Source organism: Panthera leo, chromosome E2 (genome assembly GCF_018350215.1).
Source record: "Panthera leo isolate Ple1 chromosome E2, P.leo_Ple1_pat1.1, whole genome shotgun sequence".
NCBI lineage: Eukaryota > Metazoa > Chordata > Mammalia > Carnivora > Felidae > Panthera > Panthera leo.
In genome coordinates, this window is record NC_056693.1 from 42474322 (window position 1) to 42487369 (window position 13048).

General features: G+C 44.0%; 1 protein-coding gene across 3 annotated transcripts in view; it reads left to right on the plus strand.

The window, feature by feature from the left end:
• Positions 1-13048, plus strand: part of PHAF1 (phagosome assembly factor 1) — a 30639-nt gene continuing 17591 nt past the window's right edge. The window contains exons 1-4 of one of the 3 annotated variants that reach the window (XM_042918720.1): positions 5-56; positions 151-271; positions 7926-8008; positions 12689-12772. In XM_042918720.1, coding sequence (XP_042774654.1) covers positions 208-271; positions 7926-8008; positions 12689-12772 — 231 coding nt within the window. In that variant the 5' untranslated portion in view covers positions 5-56; positions 151-207. Of the gene's footprint in view, positions 272-7925; positions 8009-12688; positions 12773-13048 lie in introns of all 3 variants that reach the window. The other 2 variants (XM_042918721.1, XM_042918722.1) reach the window with 2 other exon arrangements.

Genomic DNA, 13048 nt, shown 5'->3' on the forward strand with positions numbered 1-13048 from the left:
TGCCCCTGCCGCCGCGGCTGCTGCCGGTGAGCCGAGCTGAGCTGAGCTGAGCTGAGGTGTAGTATTGGGTTAGTGCCGCCGGCGGTCGAGGAGCAGGTAGAGAGCCACGCCGGCGGAGCCGGCGGGTTAGTCGCTGCTTTGTCTCCTCAGTTTCGGTCCCGTCTGCGTTGCTGCAGGGAGGCCGCCTCGGCCCGGCGAACTGAACCAATGCTGGATCTGGAGGTGGTGCCGGAGCGCTCTCTGGGAAACGAGCAATGGGAATTCACGCTGGGTGAGTGTGGGGTTCTACCTCAGGACTATGCTTCTTTCTTCTCTCCAGGCCCTTCCTGCCTCTGGTCTCTGCCTCTTATTCCCCTGCGCCCGCGGCTCCTCGTCTTTTCCGTCCTCACAGCTCTTTGGGTTCCAGGCACTAACTTACCTGCTCCTACCGGCCAGACCCACCCGTCTGTCGCTCAGCCTGGCCTAGATGCCCTCGCCTCAGGCCTCAGCAGGGCTCCTCCTGGGGCAGTGGTAAGGTAGTAATAATAACAATGGTGGACACGCCCCAAACACTTACCCAAGGCCAGGCCCTCCTTCCCTGTGCGTAGTTACCTCAAGTATGCCTCCTTGGGATCTGAGGGTCCATACTTTTGTTTTTCCTATTTCTATTTTGCACCCTTAATAGCTAAGAAGTTACACTCTAAAACGCCACAGTAGTCTGTCTCCCTTTGCTTTTCTGGGCTGTGAGTTGCCTTGTCGGAAGGGGAAACCTAGGCTTAGATCCCATAATCACGTGTTAGGGATCTAGTCAAGGGAGGTGAGAAGAGTTTGTATCTTAAAGGAAATTGTGACTTGTTTCTTGTTTTTAATGTGGTCGATGTGTGATTTAATCCTAAACCCAGACCTTAGCAGAGAGAGTTGAAGGTTGAATGACATAAGAGTTCAGGGAAAGTAACGTTCAGTTTGTATAAAATGCAGTTTGGCCATTTTTGGGGGTTGGGGCCAGTTTTAACTACCCCCAATGTCGCTGCTTTTATGTGTAGAAGTATGTGCATTCAGTAAGTCCACTGTGTGTTTACACTTATCCAGCACTAGGAAAAAGGGGTGTGGACCAGGTGTTGGTGCTGTTTGTGTAGATCTGAACTTTTGTCCCACTAATTTGGGCTATTGGGCTGAGTCACCTACTCCTTTGGGCTATAGCTTATCCTTGAATCTGGAATACTCATCTATGGAGATAGCATAAATGAGGAACTGGAGGATAGATGCTGGTAGGACCCTACTGTGCTCAGTGTTTCCAAGAACTAACTGAACTACAAGCCTCTGGGTTTGAGCCAGTTTTATTGAGTGGTCGTAGCCAACTTCTCTCATAACTTAAACCACACCTGCAGAGTTATTCCCCAAATTTTAGCTGGTGTGAAACACTCTGGCCTGTTGTGAAGCACCAAGAATTTGACTGGGAGGCCAGTGATATATTTACCTCCAGATCCATTCGTCATGCTGTTGCTGTTTGTCTTCTAGTTAAGAAAGAACCTCCCTCACAGCTTCTCATACCAGTACTTCATAGGGCAGAGTGAGAACCACAACCATAGCTTCAAACTGTACTTGATGGTGTGACTAGGTTGTGGATCTCTGTGGTAGTCTCTTGGCCAAAAGTTGAGGGGTGCCTGGTTGGCTCAATGAGTAGAGCATGCAACTCTTAACCTCAGGAGTTGTGAGTTCGAGCCCCATGTTGGGGCCAGAGTTTACTCGAAGTAAAATAAAGGTATTATTTGAAACCAGGATTTCAAAAAAAAAAAAAGCTGGGTGGAAGGGCAAAGTTTCTTCTGTCAACTATTTAGATACCTTAACCCTTACTCCTAACTTTGCCAGTTCCCAGAAATCAAGGGTTAGGGTAGTTCTTTCAAATTGTCTAAATAACAACAGTGAGAAGAGAATTTCTTCCTTTTTTTTTTTTTTTTTTTAATGTTTATTTATTTTGAGAGAGAGAGTGCTCAGACGAGTGGGGGAAGGGGCAGAGAGAGAAGAGAGGGAGAATTCCAAGCAGGCTCTGTGCTGTCAGCACAGAGCCCAGCACTGGGCTCGATGTCGTGAATTGTGAGATCATGACCTGAGCTGAAATCAAGAGTCAGACACTTAACTGACTGAGCCACCACCCAGGTGCCCCCAAAACAGCATTTCTGTACGGTGGGCCCAGAATTGAACTTTGAGGGAAACCTCATAGAGGCAGCTTGGCCTTGATGATTCTTTTGTGGATCTTAAAAATCCACATTTTTAAATCATGTCTGCCTGAGAGATGATGATCATTTTTAACTTCCTGAAGCTTAAAAAAAAAAAAAAAAAAAAAAGATTTTTCTCTCTCTCAGTCTTCTTCCCAGCCCTCAACACATCTAAGCTGCTGTTGTGGCTGATAGGTAGGGATAGGTCTAAGGTGGATCTATGCTTTAGAATTACATTCCTAGAGAACCAGGCAGTGCTTAACTAAAGTTACCACAGCCCTGTAAGGTAATCTTCATTTCCCAGATGAGGAGCAGGCTCAGAAAGGTAGAGATGATGAAAAGTAGGTAGCTGAACAGGGATTCCCTGCTTCCCACCACTCTGCCCTTCTGAGGATGGACTCAGCTTTGTCTCTAGGTTTCTTTTTGGAATCTCTGCAAATGCAGATGCATCAAGCCCTTGCCATCATCTGCCTGGCATCACAGTGGGGATCTACATCCAGCTTCTTGGCTGCCTTCCTGGCCTTTGTGTAATGTTGGGAGATTAGGGAAATGCCAACAACATAGGGAAAGGCAAACCTAGGCAAAGAGGACTCTCTGGTAATGCCACTGATGGCTTGACTAATGGTGAAGTAAAGGCAGTGCAAACTTGAAATGTTTTCAGTGAGACTTGGAGAATGTATTGGTGTAGAAGCATATCTCTGAATTGTTCTAGAGAGACTGAAGGCTTACTCTGTTGAAGGCAACATATGTACCCCTGCGGACTCTGCTTACTAACATCAAAAGTTGAATAAGAAATGCTCCTGTGCCCTGAAGAAGTTAATCTCATGTGGGTTAAGGGATAAAGAAATAGTTCATTTTATTAAAATGAGGGAGAGGTCATGTAGGGTGGTTTGGAAGGGGAGAAGGGACTTGACCTGATGGGATTCAGGGAGGGCTTCCTATCAAACTACAGAAGTCAATATCATTCCTGGAGCCAGTGAGCACCAGGAAAGCCCTATCAGAAATCTGTCATGGGGCACCTGGGTGGCTCAGTCGGTTAAGTGGCTGACTTTGGCTCAGGTCATGCTTTCATGGTTTGTTTTTTATTTTTGTTTTTGTTTTTTATTTTTTTTAATGCTTATTTATTTTTGAAGGAGAGAGAGATAGAGCATGAGCAGGGGAGAGGGAGAGAAAGAGGGAGACACAGAATCCGAAGCAGGCTCTAGGCTCTGAGCTGTAAGCACAGAGCCTGATGTGGGACTTGAGCTCACTAGCCATGAGAACATGACCCAACCGACTGAACCACCCAGGTGCCCCATGATCTCATCATTTTTGAGTTCAAGCCCCATATCGGGCTCTGCACTGGCAGTACAGAGCCTGCCTGGGATTCTCTCTCTTTCCCTCTCTCTCTGCCCCTCTCCCACTTGCACGCACACGCTCTCTCTCTCTCTCTGTCTTTCAGTAAACAAACAAACAAACAAACTTAAAAGTAGGAAATTCTAGGGGCGCCTGGGTGGCTCAACGGACTGAGTGTCCGACTTTGGCTCGGGTCATGATCTCACAGTTGGTGAGTTCAAGCCCCACGTCGGGCTCTGTGCGGACAGCTCAGAGCCTGGAGCCTCCTTTGGATTCTGTGTCTCCCTCTCTGTCTGCTTCTCCCCCACTTGCACTCTGTATCTCTCTCTCTCTCTCTCTCTCTCTCTCTCTCTCTCTCTCACTCTCTCTTTCAAAAATAAAGATTAAAAAAATTTTTTTCTTTTAAATAGGAAATTCTACCGCCAGATTTCTCTTCTACGGTGTCTCCATAAACATAAATCTTACAGTCAAATTCAAAACAAAACACTGGGAAAGATGGTGTGTGTAGGGAACTATAAGCAGTTTGGTATTATAATGAGAGTGTGATGTACTGGTGGAAGAAGAAAATGGGTTCTCCAAATTCCCAATTCTTTCTCGTGATAGCTGCCTGGGACACTGTCAAGGAGCTTTTGGGTCCATTGGAAAAGAGGGTATCTATTAGTGAAATGTGTTGCAGACACAGGTTTAGGAAGAAAGTTAGAGGCTAGATTTGGGGAGGTGGAGAAGGAGAAGGAATCTAGAGGTTTCTGGCTTGAGTGGTTGGGTAGATATCAGAGGTATGGAGACCCAGAATACAGAGGAGAACTCAGATTGAAAAGAAGGTGAAAAAGTCTCTTTTAATCTGTTAACTTTTTATTTGCCTTTTTTTTTTTTTTTAATGTTTATTTTTGAGAGAGAGAGAGCACACAAGCAGGGAAGGGGCAGAGAGAGAGGGAGACACTGAATCTGAAGCAGGCTTCAGGCTCTGAGCTGTCACCACAGAGCCCGATGCAGCCTCAGACTCAGGAACTGCAAGATCATGACCAGAGCCGAAGTCAAATGCTTAACCAACTGAGCCACCCAGGTGGCCCTATTTGCCTGTAGATGTCTATGTACATATATAGATATATAGATATATATATAGAAAGCAGAATAAGATATGAATCAGAAACTAGGTGGTTGGTTGGATGAGTGTATGAAGGATGGGCAGAAGGAAACATTGCCCATCATAGAGACCTGGGGAAGTTAGAGGAACAGCAAGAAAGAATGGTGTTAGTAGAGACAAGATGAGGGTGCTCAGAGTGAGACAGTGGTCACCAGGGTCTATGGTACAGGACCTACATGTCCTATAATAGCTTTTTTTCACTTAGAGTTCAGCAGATATGTAGGACCACCTACTGTTGTGCCAGGCATGGTGATTGGGTGCTAGGTGTATGACAGTGAGTAAAACAGGCAGTGTTTCTATCCTCAAGGTATAGGGGAGACTAACAGAAATAAACAGGGGGCATCTGGGTGGCTCAGTTGGTTGAGCATCTAACTTCTGCTCAGGTCATGATCTGGTTTGTGTGTTCAAGCCCCACGTTGTGCTCTGTGCTGACGGTGCGGACCCTAGAGCCTGCTTTGAGTTCTATGTCTCCCTCTCTTTCTGCCCCTCCCCTGCTCACACTCTGTCTCTCTCTCTGTCTCAAAATTAAATAAACATTAAAAATTAAAAAAAAAATAAATAGGATGGGAGGCTTCATTAGATAAGGCAGTTGGGGAAGTGAGATGTGAGTCAAGACCTGAAGAATGAGAAGGAACCAACCATGGAAAGGACATTCCAGCAGAATCTGAGCTAGCACAGAGGCCTAAGTTAGCAAAGAGCTTAACAAATGTGCTGGGAACAAAGGGAGGCATGATGAGCAGTGGAAAGAAAGATGGAGGTAGATAAGATCGAGAATATTCAGGGACTTTAGGTGGTGACATGCTGTTTGGGTTTTATAACCCCGTAGTGGGAAATCATTGAAGGGTTGTAAGCAGACAAATGATGAGATCTGTAATACATAGGATGTATATAGTTTAGAAAGCTGACATACACTCCATACCCTTTTCTGGGTCTAGGTAACTCTGTTCGGACTGGACAGTGCTCTAGTGTCTTTGTCATACATATGTTTGGTTCCCTTTAGAGGCCTTTTGTAGCCTTCCTTTATCAGCAGCTGTGTGACAACTGGTCATTGTAGCTGCTTTGTCTCCTCCAGATGGGGTTTCTCCCCAGATGACTCAAGACCTGAGGATCTGAAGATTCCAAGGCCAGGGATTTGATGTAGTTAGGTGGAGAAGAAGCCTCTCTTGAGAAACTGATTTGTGCCATGTAGGTGAGAGAAACCATGTGGCCTTCTGTTTCTCAGCACATAACCAAGCTTATCTGTCTTCTCCACATGATGTTTGCCCATTCCTTCTGGGAGAGTATAGATGCTTCTCCATTTCAGGAATGGCAAAGCTGAGTGATGCATCCAACTTGTTCATATTCTCAACAAACATTTATTAAGCTTCTACTATGTATCAAGCCCTATGTTACCAAAGGCTGGAAAGAGCCTGTGTTAAGGTGTGGTGTCCTCCAACTTTCTTCAAATTATAGAATGGACCATCAAATGAAGGCAAGTTTAGATCATTGTTTAAATGTAGATAGACCATGCATTTTTATAACCTTCTTTTTCTTTGTATGCAAGCTCTTTTCTGCACATCTGTCCGAAGATCAGAGGTAAACTGACCTTGAATGTGAGCCACTGTGTGCTTCCCTGAGGTCATACGGTGGTCCCTCTTTCTCCCTTTCTTTTATTACCTACTCCATAATCCTTCAGCTTTGCTGAATAAATATTTATTCAACAGCCACTGTGTGGTCAGCCCTGTACTGGGTACTGGGGATCCAGAGAGTGGTGAATAGCACAATACTGTCCTTGGATTCAGAAAGCTGTGAGTCTTTGGATTTTGTCTGAGACTTTGTTTTGGATTGTCTCTCTTTGAGTTTCTTCTTGTTTGAAATATAATGGACTCTGAAAACATACTTTTTGGTATTCCCTGGGAGTCCTGGGATCTTAGAGATATTGTTGGCATTTGGATTTCTTAAACTGGGTGCATACATAAATTTGTTTACAATGGGCCATGAGTTCAACAATCAGGTATTAAGATTTAGAGGATTTGTGGGTTGATAAGTAAGGATCCAGTGAAATCTTTAGTAAAATGAATTGATTCTGGTAGATGTGATGTTTTAAGTTTATTTATTTATTTTGAGAGAGAGAGAAAGTGAGCAGGTGAGGGGCAGAGAAGAGAGGGAGAGAATCCTAAGCAGGAGCCTGCAGAGCTGGAAGCAGCCTCAGTCTCATGAACCTTGGGATCATGACCTGAGCCAAAACCCAAGAGTTAGACAGTTAACCAACTGAGCCACCCAGGTGCTCCTCTAAGGGCTCATTTAAAAAGTTAAATAAAAGTAAATTGGGGCACCTGGGTGGCTCAGTCGCTTAGGTGTCTGACTTCAGCTCAGGTCATGATCTCGCAGTCCATGAGTTGGAGCCCTGCATTGGGCTGTGTGCGGACAGCTCAGAGCCTGGAGTCTGCTTTGGATTATGTGTCTCCCTCTCTCTGGTCCTCCCCCATTCTCCCAAACTCCCTCCCTCCCTGCCTCCCTCCATCTTTCTCTCTTTCTCTCTCTCTCTCTCTCAAAAATAAACATTAAAAAATTAATTATTTTAGAAATAAAAAGTTAAAAATCACACATCCAGGGGCACCTGGATGGTTCAGTCGGTAAAGCGCCTGACTCTTGGTTTTAGCTCAGGTCGTGATCTCACAGTTTGTGAGATTGAGCCCTGCATTGGATTCTGTGCTGACAGTGCAGAACCTGCTTAGAATTCTCGCTCTCTTCTCAATAAACAAAAAAAAATTTTTTAATGAGCTCTTACAAGTCATGTGCTCCTGCAGAATCTCATTTGAGAGATGAGGAGACATGCCAGAAAGAAAGAGAGGAAGGAACCTACCCTAGGTTATATGTAATTCACGGAAGAGTGAGAACCAGAACCTTGGTCTCCATATCCAGAGTCATGCAGTCAGTGCTTTTCCCACTGTTTTTTGGTTCATGCTGACTTTGCCTTCTCTGAGTCCCTTTTCTGCTTGGGATCAGCATAGTAGTTCCCATTTCCAGAAATCTTTTTTGTGTATTCACTCCCTTCCCTTATACAACCCAACTGTTCCCTTAGTACTTGCTGCTGACTTTATTCTAGCTTTTGCTGCTTACTGAACTTTTATTTACTCATATGTTTGTAGACCTTAATGGCCCCTGTTCCCACCCCAGGTTTTACTGCAGGGTCTAATGTCTAGTACAAAGATAGATGTCAGTAAATGGATAGCCCAGGTAACCACACAGTTGTTCTTGCTTTATTTCAGGAATGCCTCTGGCTCAAGCAGTAGCCATTCTTCAGAAGCACTGTCGCATCATCAAAAATGTCCAGGTTCTCTACAGTGAACAGGTGAGTGGTAGCTGATTTGTTTACTGAAATAGCATTCCTAATCGTTGAGTCACTCCAGAGGTTGATGCTCTGGGAGAGGCAGACTGGCAGGAATTGCTGGGTCAGTGTGTTTGAATGGGAGAATCTCCAGCACTGGTCAGTTACCAAGTACATTTTGACTCTGAAACTTTTGGGCTTGATAATGTAGTGCTGTCAGGTTTGGAAAGGCAATAATAACTGAACTTGTTTTTTGATGTGTTTGACTTAGCTGATCCTTAGGGACATTTCAGTGGGAAGTCACCTCAGGGACTATCTTGTCTTCTAGAGTGCTTGCCTCTTCTACTTTTGTGTTTAAAATGGTCTTTTCTGCTTTGTTGATTGCTTTCATTTGTGTTCAGAGTTGTTGCAGTGCAGAGCACTCCAGACTTGAAAAGAAACAGGTGTAGCTCATTCCTTTGGTGAGAATGAACTGATACATAAGATCATATATCAAAATATTGGCTCCAAATTAATGGACATATTTTACTCTTTTTTTTTTTATCTGACTTATGGTGGTCTCTATTAAATGTTGGTCAGTTGTGCCAGGAATTAACACCTATAATATAATGTTGCATGTGCTTACAAAGAACTTTTCTGTTTCCAGAAAGAGTGTATATGTTAGCACTAGAGAACTTTCTGAACATCAGGATTTTTTGTATTTGGTTTTATAAGCAGAGTTGGGGACTGTTTTATTATGGGCTTTTAGAAATAAGATGCTTCTTGTCTCTTTAAAAATGCAATCTCCCTTCTGAACTCTGAAATCTATGATTCTTTTGTGACACAGACCATGTGTTGCTGTGTGTAGCAACTTTTATGGTGTCCTATGTGTCACAAACCTCAGGGAATAGTTTTGAGCCTATCTAGGCTACAGGATGTTCTCACTGTCTTTTCTGATACCTTATAAGTACCATTTTGATTATTTTAGTTCCATTTGTCCCATTTAGTTTCAAATCCTAAAGCAAATGACTGTTTATTTTCGACATGAAAAAATGTTGTGGATTAGAGGAAGGTGAGATTTCTGTGAGTCTTTCCAGTTTGCCTAGTGTCAAAGTTGAGCCTCTTATCTATGTCCAGACATTACTTTCTGCAGTGCAATACCCCTCTGCCAGCCTACTGAAAGAGTTCCCATGTGAAGAGTCCTCATGAGACAGGGAATGCATAATCTCCAAGCAAGTTCTTGGATATTTTTGTGGTACCTAACACGGAACAAGGGACTTCTAGGAGTAGGACAAAGGTGCCTTGAGCCACAGTGCCAAAGTACTTCCTCGTTTATAAAGTGAAGAATGGTGACTTTTCCACTTTGTTGCACTCAGATCATCCCTAACCTACTCTGACTTTCAGTGTTAGACCATGAGGGAATTACTCATGACAATTAGCAACTATCAAAATAGGGATAATGGGTTTGCTTCTTGAGCTTTTAGGTTCCTGCACATTCATTTAAATCAGATTTGGGTACCCCAAGAGTAGATAAAATTGAACATAGGTTTTAAACTTGTAATTTTTTTAAAAGTGTTTTTAATGTTTATTTTTGAGAGAGAGACAGAGCATGAGAAGGGGAGGAGCAGAGAGAGAGGGAGACACAGACTCTGAAGCAGGCTTCAGGCTCTGAGCCGTCAGCACAAAGCCCAACACAGAGCTCGAACTCATGAACCATGAGATCATGACCTGAGCCGAAGTCGGATGTTTAACTGACTGAGCCACCCAGGTGCCTCTTAATTTTTTTTTTAACGTTTATTTATTTATTTATTTTCTAGAGAGAAAGAGAGCATGAGTGGGGGAGGGTCAGAGAGAGAGAGAGAGAGAGAGACACACACCCAGAATCCAAAGTAGGCTCTAGGCTCTGTCCGCACAGATCCCCATGTAGGGCTCGAACCATTGAACCAAGAGATCATGACCTGAGCTGAAGTTGGACGTTTAACCACCTGAGCCACCCAGGTGCCCCTTTAATTCTTTTTTTAATGTTTTTTTATTTATTTTTGAGACAGAGAGAGACAGAACAAGAGCAGGGGAGGGGCAGAGAGAGAGGGAGACACAGAATCTGAAGCAGGCTCCAGGCTCTGAGCTGTCAGCACAGAGCCCAACATGGGGCTCGAACTCACAGACTGTGACATCATGACCTGAGCTGGAGTTGGACGCGCAACTGACTGAGCCACCCAGGCGCCCCTTTAATTTTTTTTTTTTAATGTTTAGTTTTATTTTGAGAGAGCAAAGAGTGTGGATGGGGGAGGGGCAGAGAGAGAGGGAGACACAGAATCCCAAGCAGGCTTCAGGCTCTGAGCTGTCAGCACAGAGCCCAATGTGGGGCTCAAATTCAGGAGCTGCAAGATCATGACCTGAGCCGAGGTCAGATGCTTAACCACCTGAGCCACCCAGGTGCCCCGGCTTTAAATTTTTTAAACAAATTTTTAAGAATGAAGTTTATATCTTCCATCACTACTTTTGTTGTCTGTTGTCCCGACCTTTGGGTACAAATAGTTTTAGCATTAAGCTCATTTTCCCTTATGTCTTCTAAGGAGCTGGAATCAGTTGGAAAACATGGATTTTTGAGCCCAGATCTTGGTTCAGATCCTTGTTCTTCCCATTTTTTAGCTATGCAACTTTTGACAAGTTAATAACCAGTCTGGTTCTCCTTCTGTAATATGGTTATTGTTTCCTTGTAATAGAATAATCTTTTGAAGAGGATCAAGAGGAGATGGTCTCTCAGAGCTCTGAGCTCTGATATAGTGCTTCTTAAATGTGGGTCCTGTCCTCTTCTGCCTTCCTTTCCATTTCTTCCCATTTGTCTTCTTGCTTCCCATCAAGTGCAAAGAATAGTCTGGCCCCATTAAATGTTTCAGAAATATCTTCTTATCTCTAGCAAATCACACCTTGGAGGTTAAATGTGCATGTCAAGTGGGTCCCATCTTTCTTAGAGGGAAAAGTATGAATGACTAGGAGCAAACAGCTTTACTAAACTATTTCATATGGAGAACTGTGTAATTCTGGGATCACTGGAAGAGCCTGCTTAAACACCATATAGTACATGTATATTTTGACTCCAGAGATACTTAGGATTTACTAGTAAAATATTGATTGTGAGGATAATTTACTTGCTTTTGAAAATTATCTAGTTATGTCCTGAATTGTAACAGTGCCGGGAGAAAAATGATCAGATCTTGGGAGAGTGTAAGAAAATTCCAATCCTCCCATTGTTCCTACTCCAAACAAGGATCTTGAAGGATGCTAAAAGGTTGCTTCATCCTGCTTAATGCTGTGGAATAGCCCTCTTAGAAATGTGTTCTGGGTTGAGAATAAGTGACCTAAGGTCAGAGTTCATCATTCTATTATCTTGCTTGAGACCTGATGGTTTTAGACATTCATACAGACCTACTGGAAAATTACAACATTCTTTCTTCTAGTGTTTGCCAGGCATGGTGGTACCTCCTAGGCCTGCTACCTTGTGAAGATCAGTGGGGTAGGAGGGAGGAGATAGTCTTAGCTAATCCCAGAAGGCTCTGGAGAGAATTTTTCCACTGAGGCCCACACCAATGGCACCTGGCCTTCCAGCCTACAGTTCTGTCTCTGACAGCCACACTTCTTTGATTCACTGTGCCTGCCTTGGGAAGCTCTATAAAGAAACTTCTCTAAACATTTGAGAGCTTTGTGCCAGTTTCAAGGAGTGGCAGGGTTTTGGATGTTGGTGTTTTTCTTCTGTGGGGCAGCTTGGTTTAGGGCTGTGGAGTGTCTTCAGATGTCGAGTCCTTGAATTGATTGCACTGGAACAGAAGCAGGCAAGTGAGACAAATGTGACGAAACAGTGTTGTATGCTCAGTGCTATGCTTGGTGCCTTCTACCTTACTATCTAGACCTACTATCTCCGTTCCCACAACAACCCTAGAGGGAAGAGATGATGTTATTCCCATGAAGAAACTACAGCTCAGAGAAGTTTTGAGAGTCAGTTAAGGTCACCAGCTCACTCGTACCCAAGCCCAGCTCTGTTCACTGCTTTGTGCTGCTGCTCCCTTCCCCCAGGACTTAGAAGGGGCAAATGTAGAAATACGACTCCTTAGATCTTAGATTTGGGCTTTACAGAAAGAAACACATGTGATATGGGATGGTGAGGGGAAGGAAGGAAGGAAGGAGTAAGAGTATCATCTCATACATAAACATCACAAAGTATTTCTTTGTCCTGGAATATGGCCTGAAGCAGTCAAAGTATAGGATATGTTTTCTGTAGATGGTACAGACAACCTTGGGAACAAATGGACATAGGTTCAGCTGACATGCATTGAATATTACTTGCCAAGTTTGGGTCCTGACTAGACCTTTTTACATGGCCTGCGTTCCTCATTGACTGCTCTCTAGGTTTGACAGGGAAACCCATGCTGTAGATGTGGACCCTGACCCTCAAAAGAAAATGGCCTACATACTCACATAATTTTGGCCCTTTCCCCCAGGTATTATTTCTCAAAGCCTAGAAGAAGGACTCTCTTTTCAGCCAGTGTTAGGAAGCAGCAGCTTCAGGCTGGAAGTAGCAGACACTGCATTCACACAACAGTTTGTTAGTTGGGCCAGGGAGGGGCTGTCTGCACTTACATATTCTCTGTGCATTGCATTTAGACTTGTGAGTTTTTGGTAGGTGCTGTTGAGTAAGTTGTTGAGTGTTTTATTTTTGTTTTGCAGTCTCCTCTAAGCCATGACCTCATCCTTAACCTGACTCAGGACGGGATCAAACTGCTGTTTGATGCTTTCAATCAGAGGCTTAAGGTAACTGTGAATGACAACTAAAGTTTCATGTCAGGCGGATTACTACGTGCTATTGTGAGATGTTTCTGAAACTCATAAGTGGGGGTAGACTCCTGTGATTCGGTGTACGACAGTACTGGGGACTGGAAGCTGTGCCTGTTCCTCTAAAAAGAGGGAAGCTTGGGATGGGGTGGTTGGAAAGTGGCTGGGAGGGACTCCAATCATAGGCTACAGAGGTGGAGGGGAAAGAGTGTTAAAAGCTTTGGGGAATATTATGGGGAGGGGGATTCTAAGTCC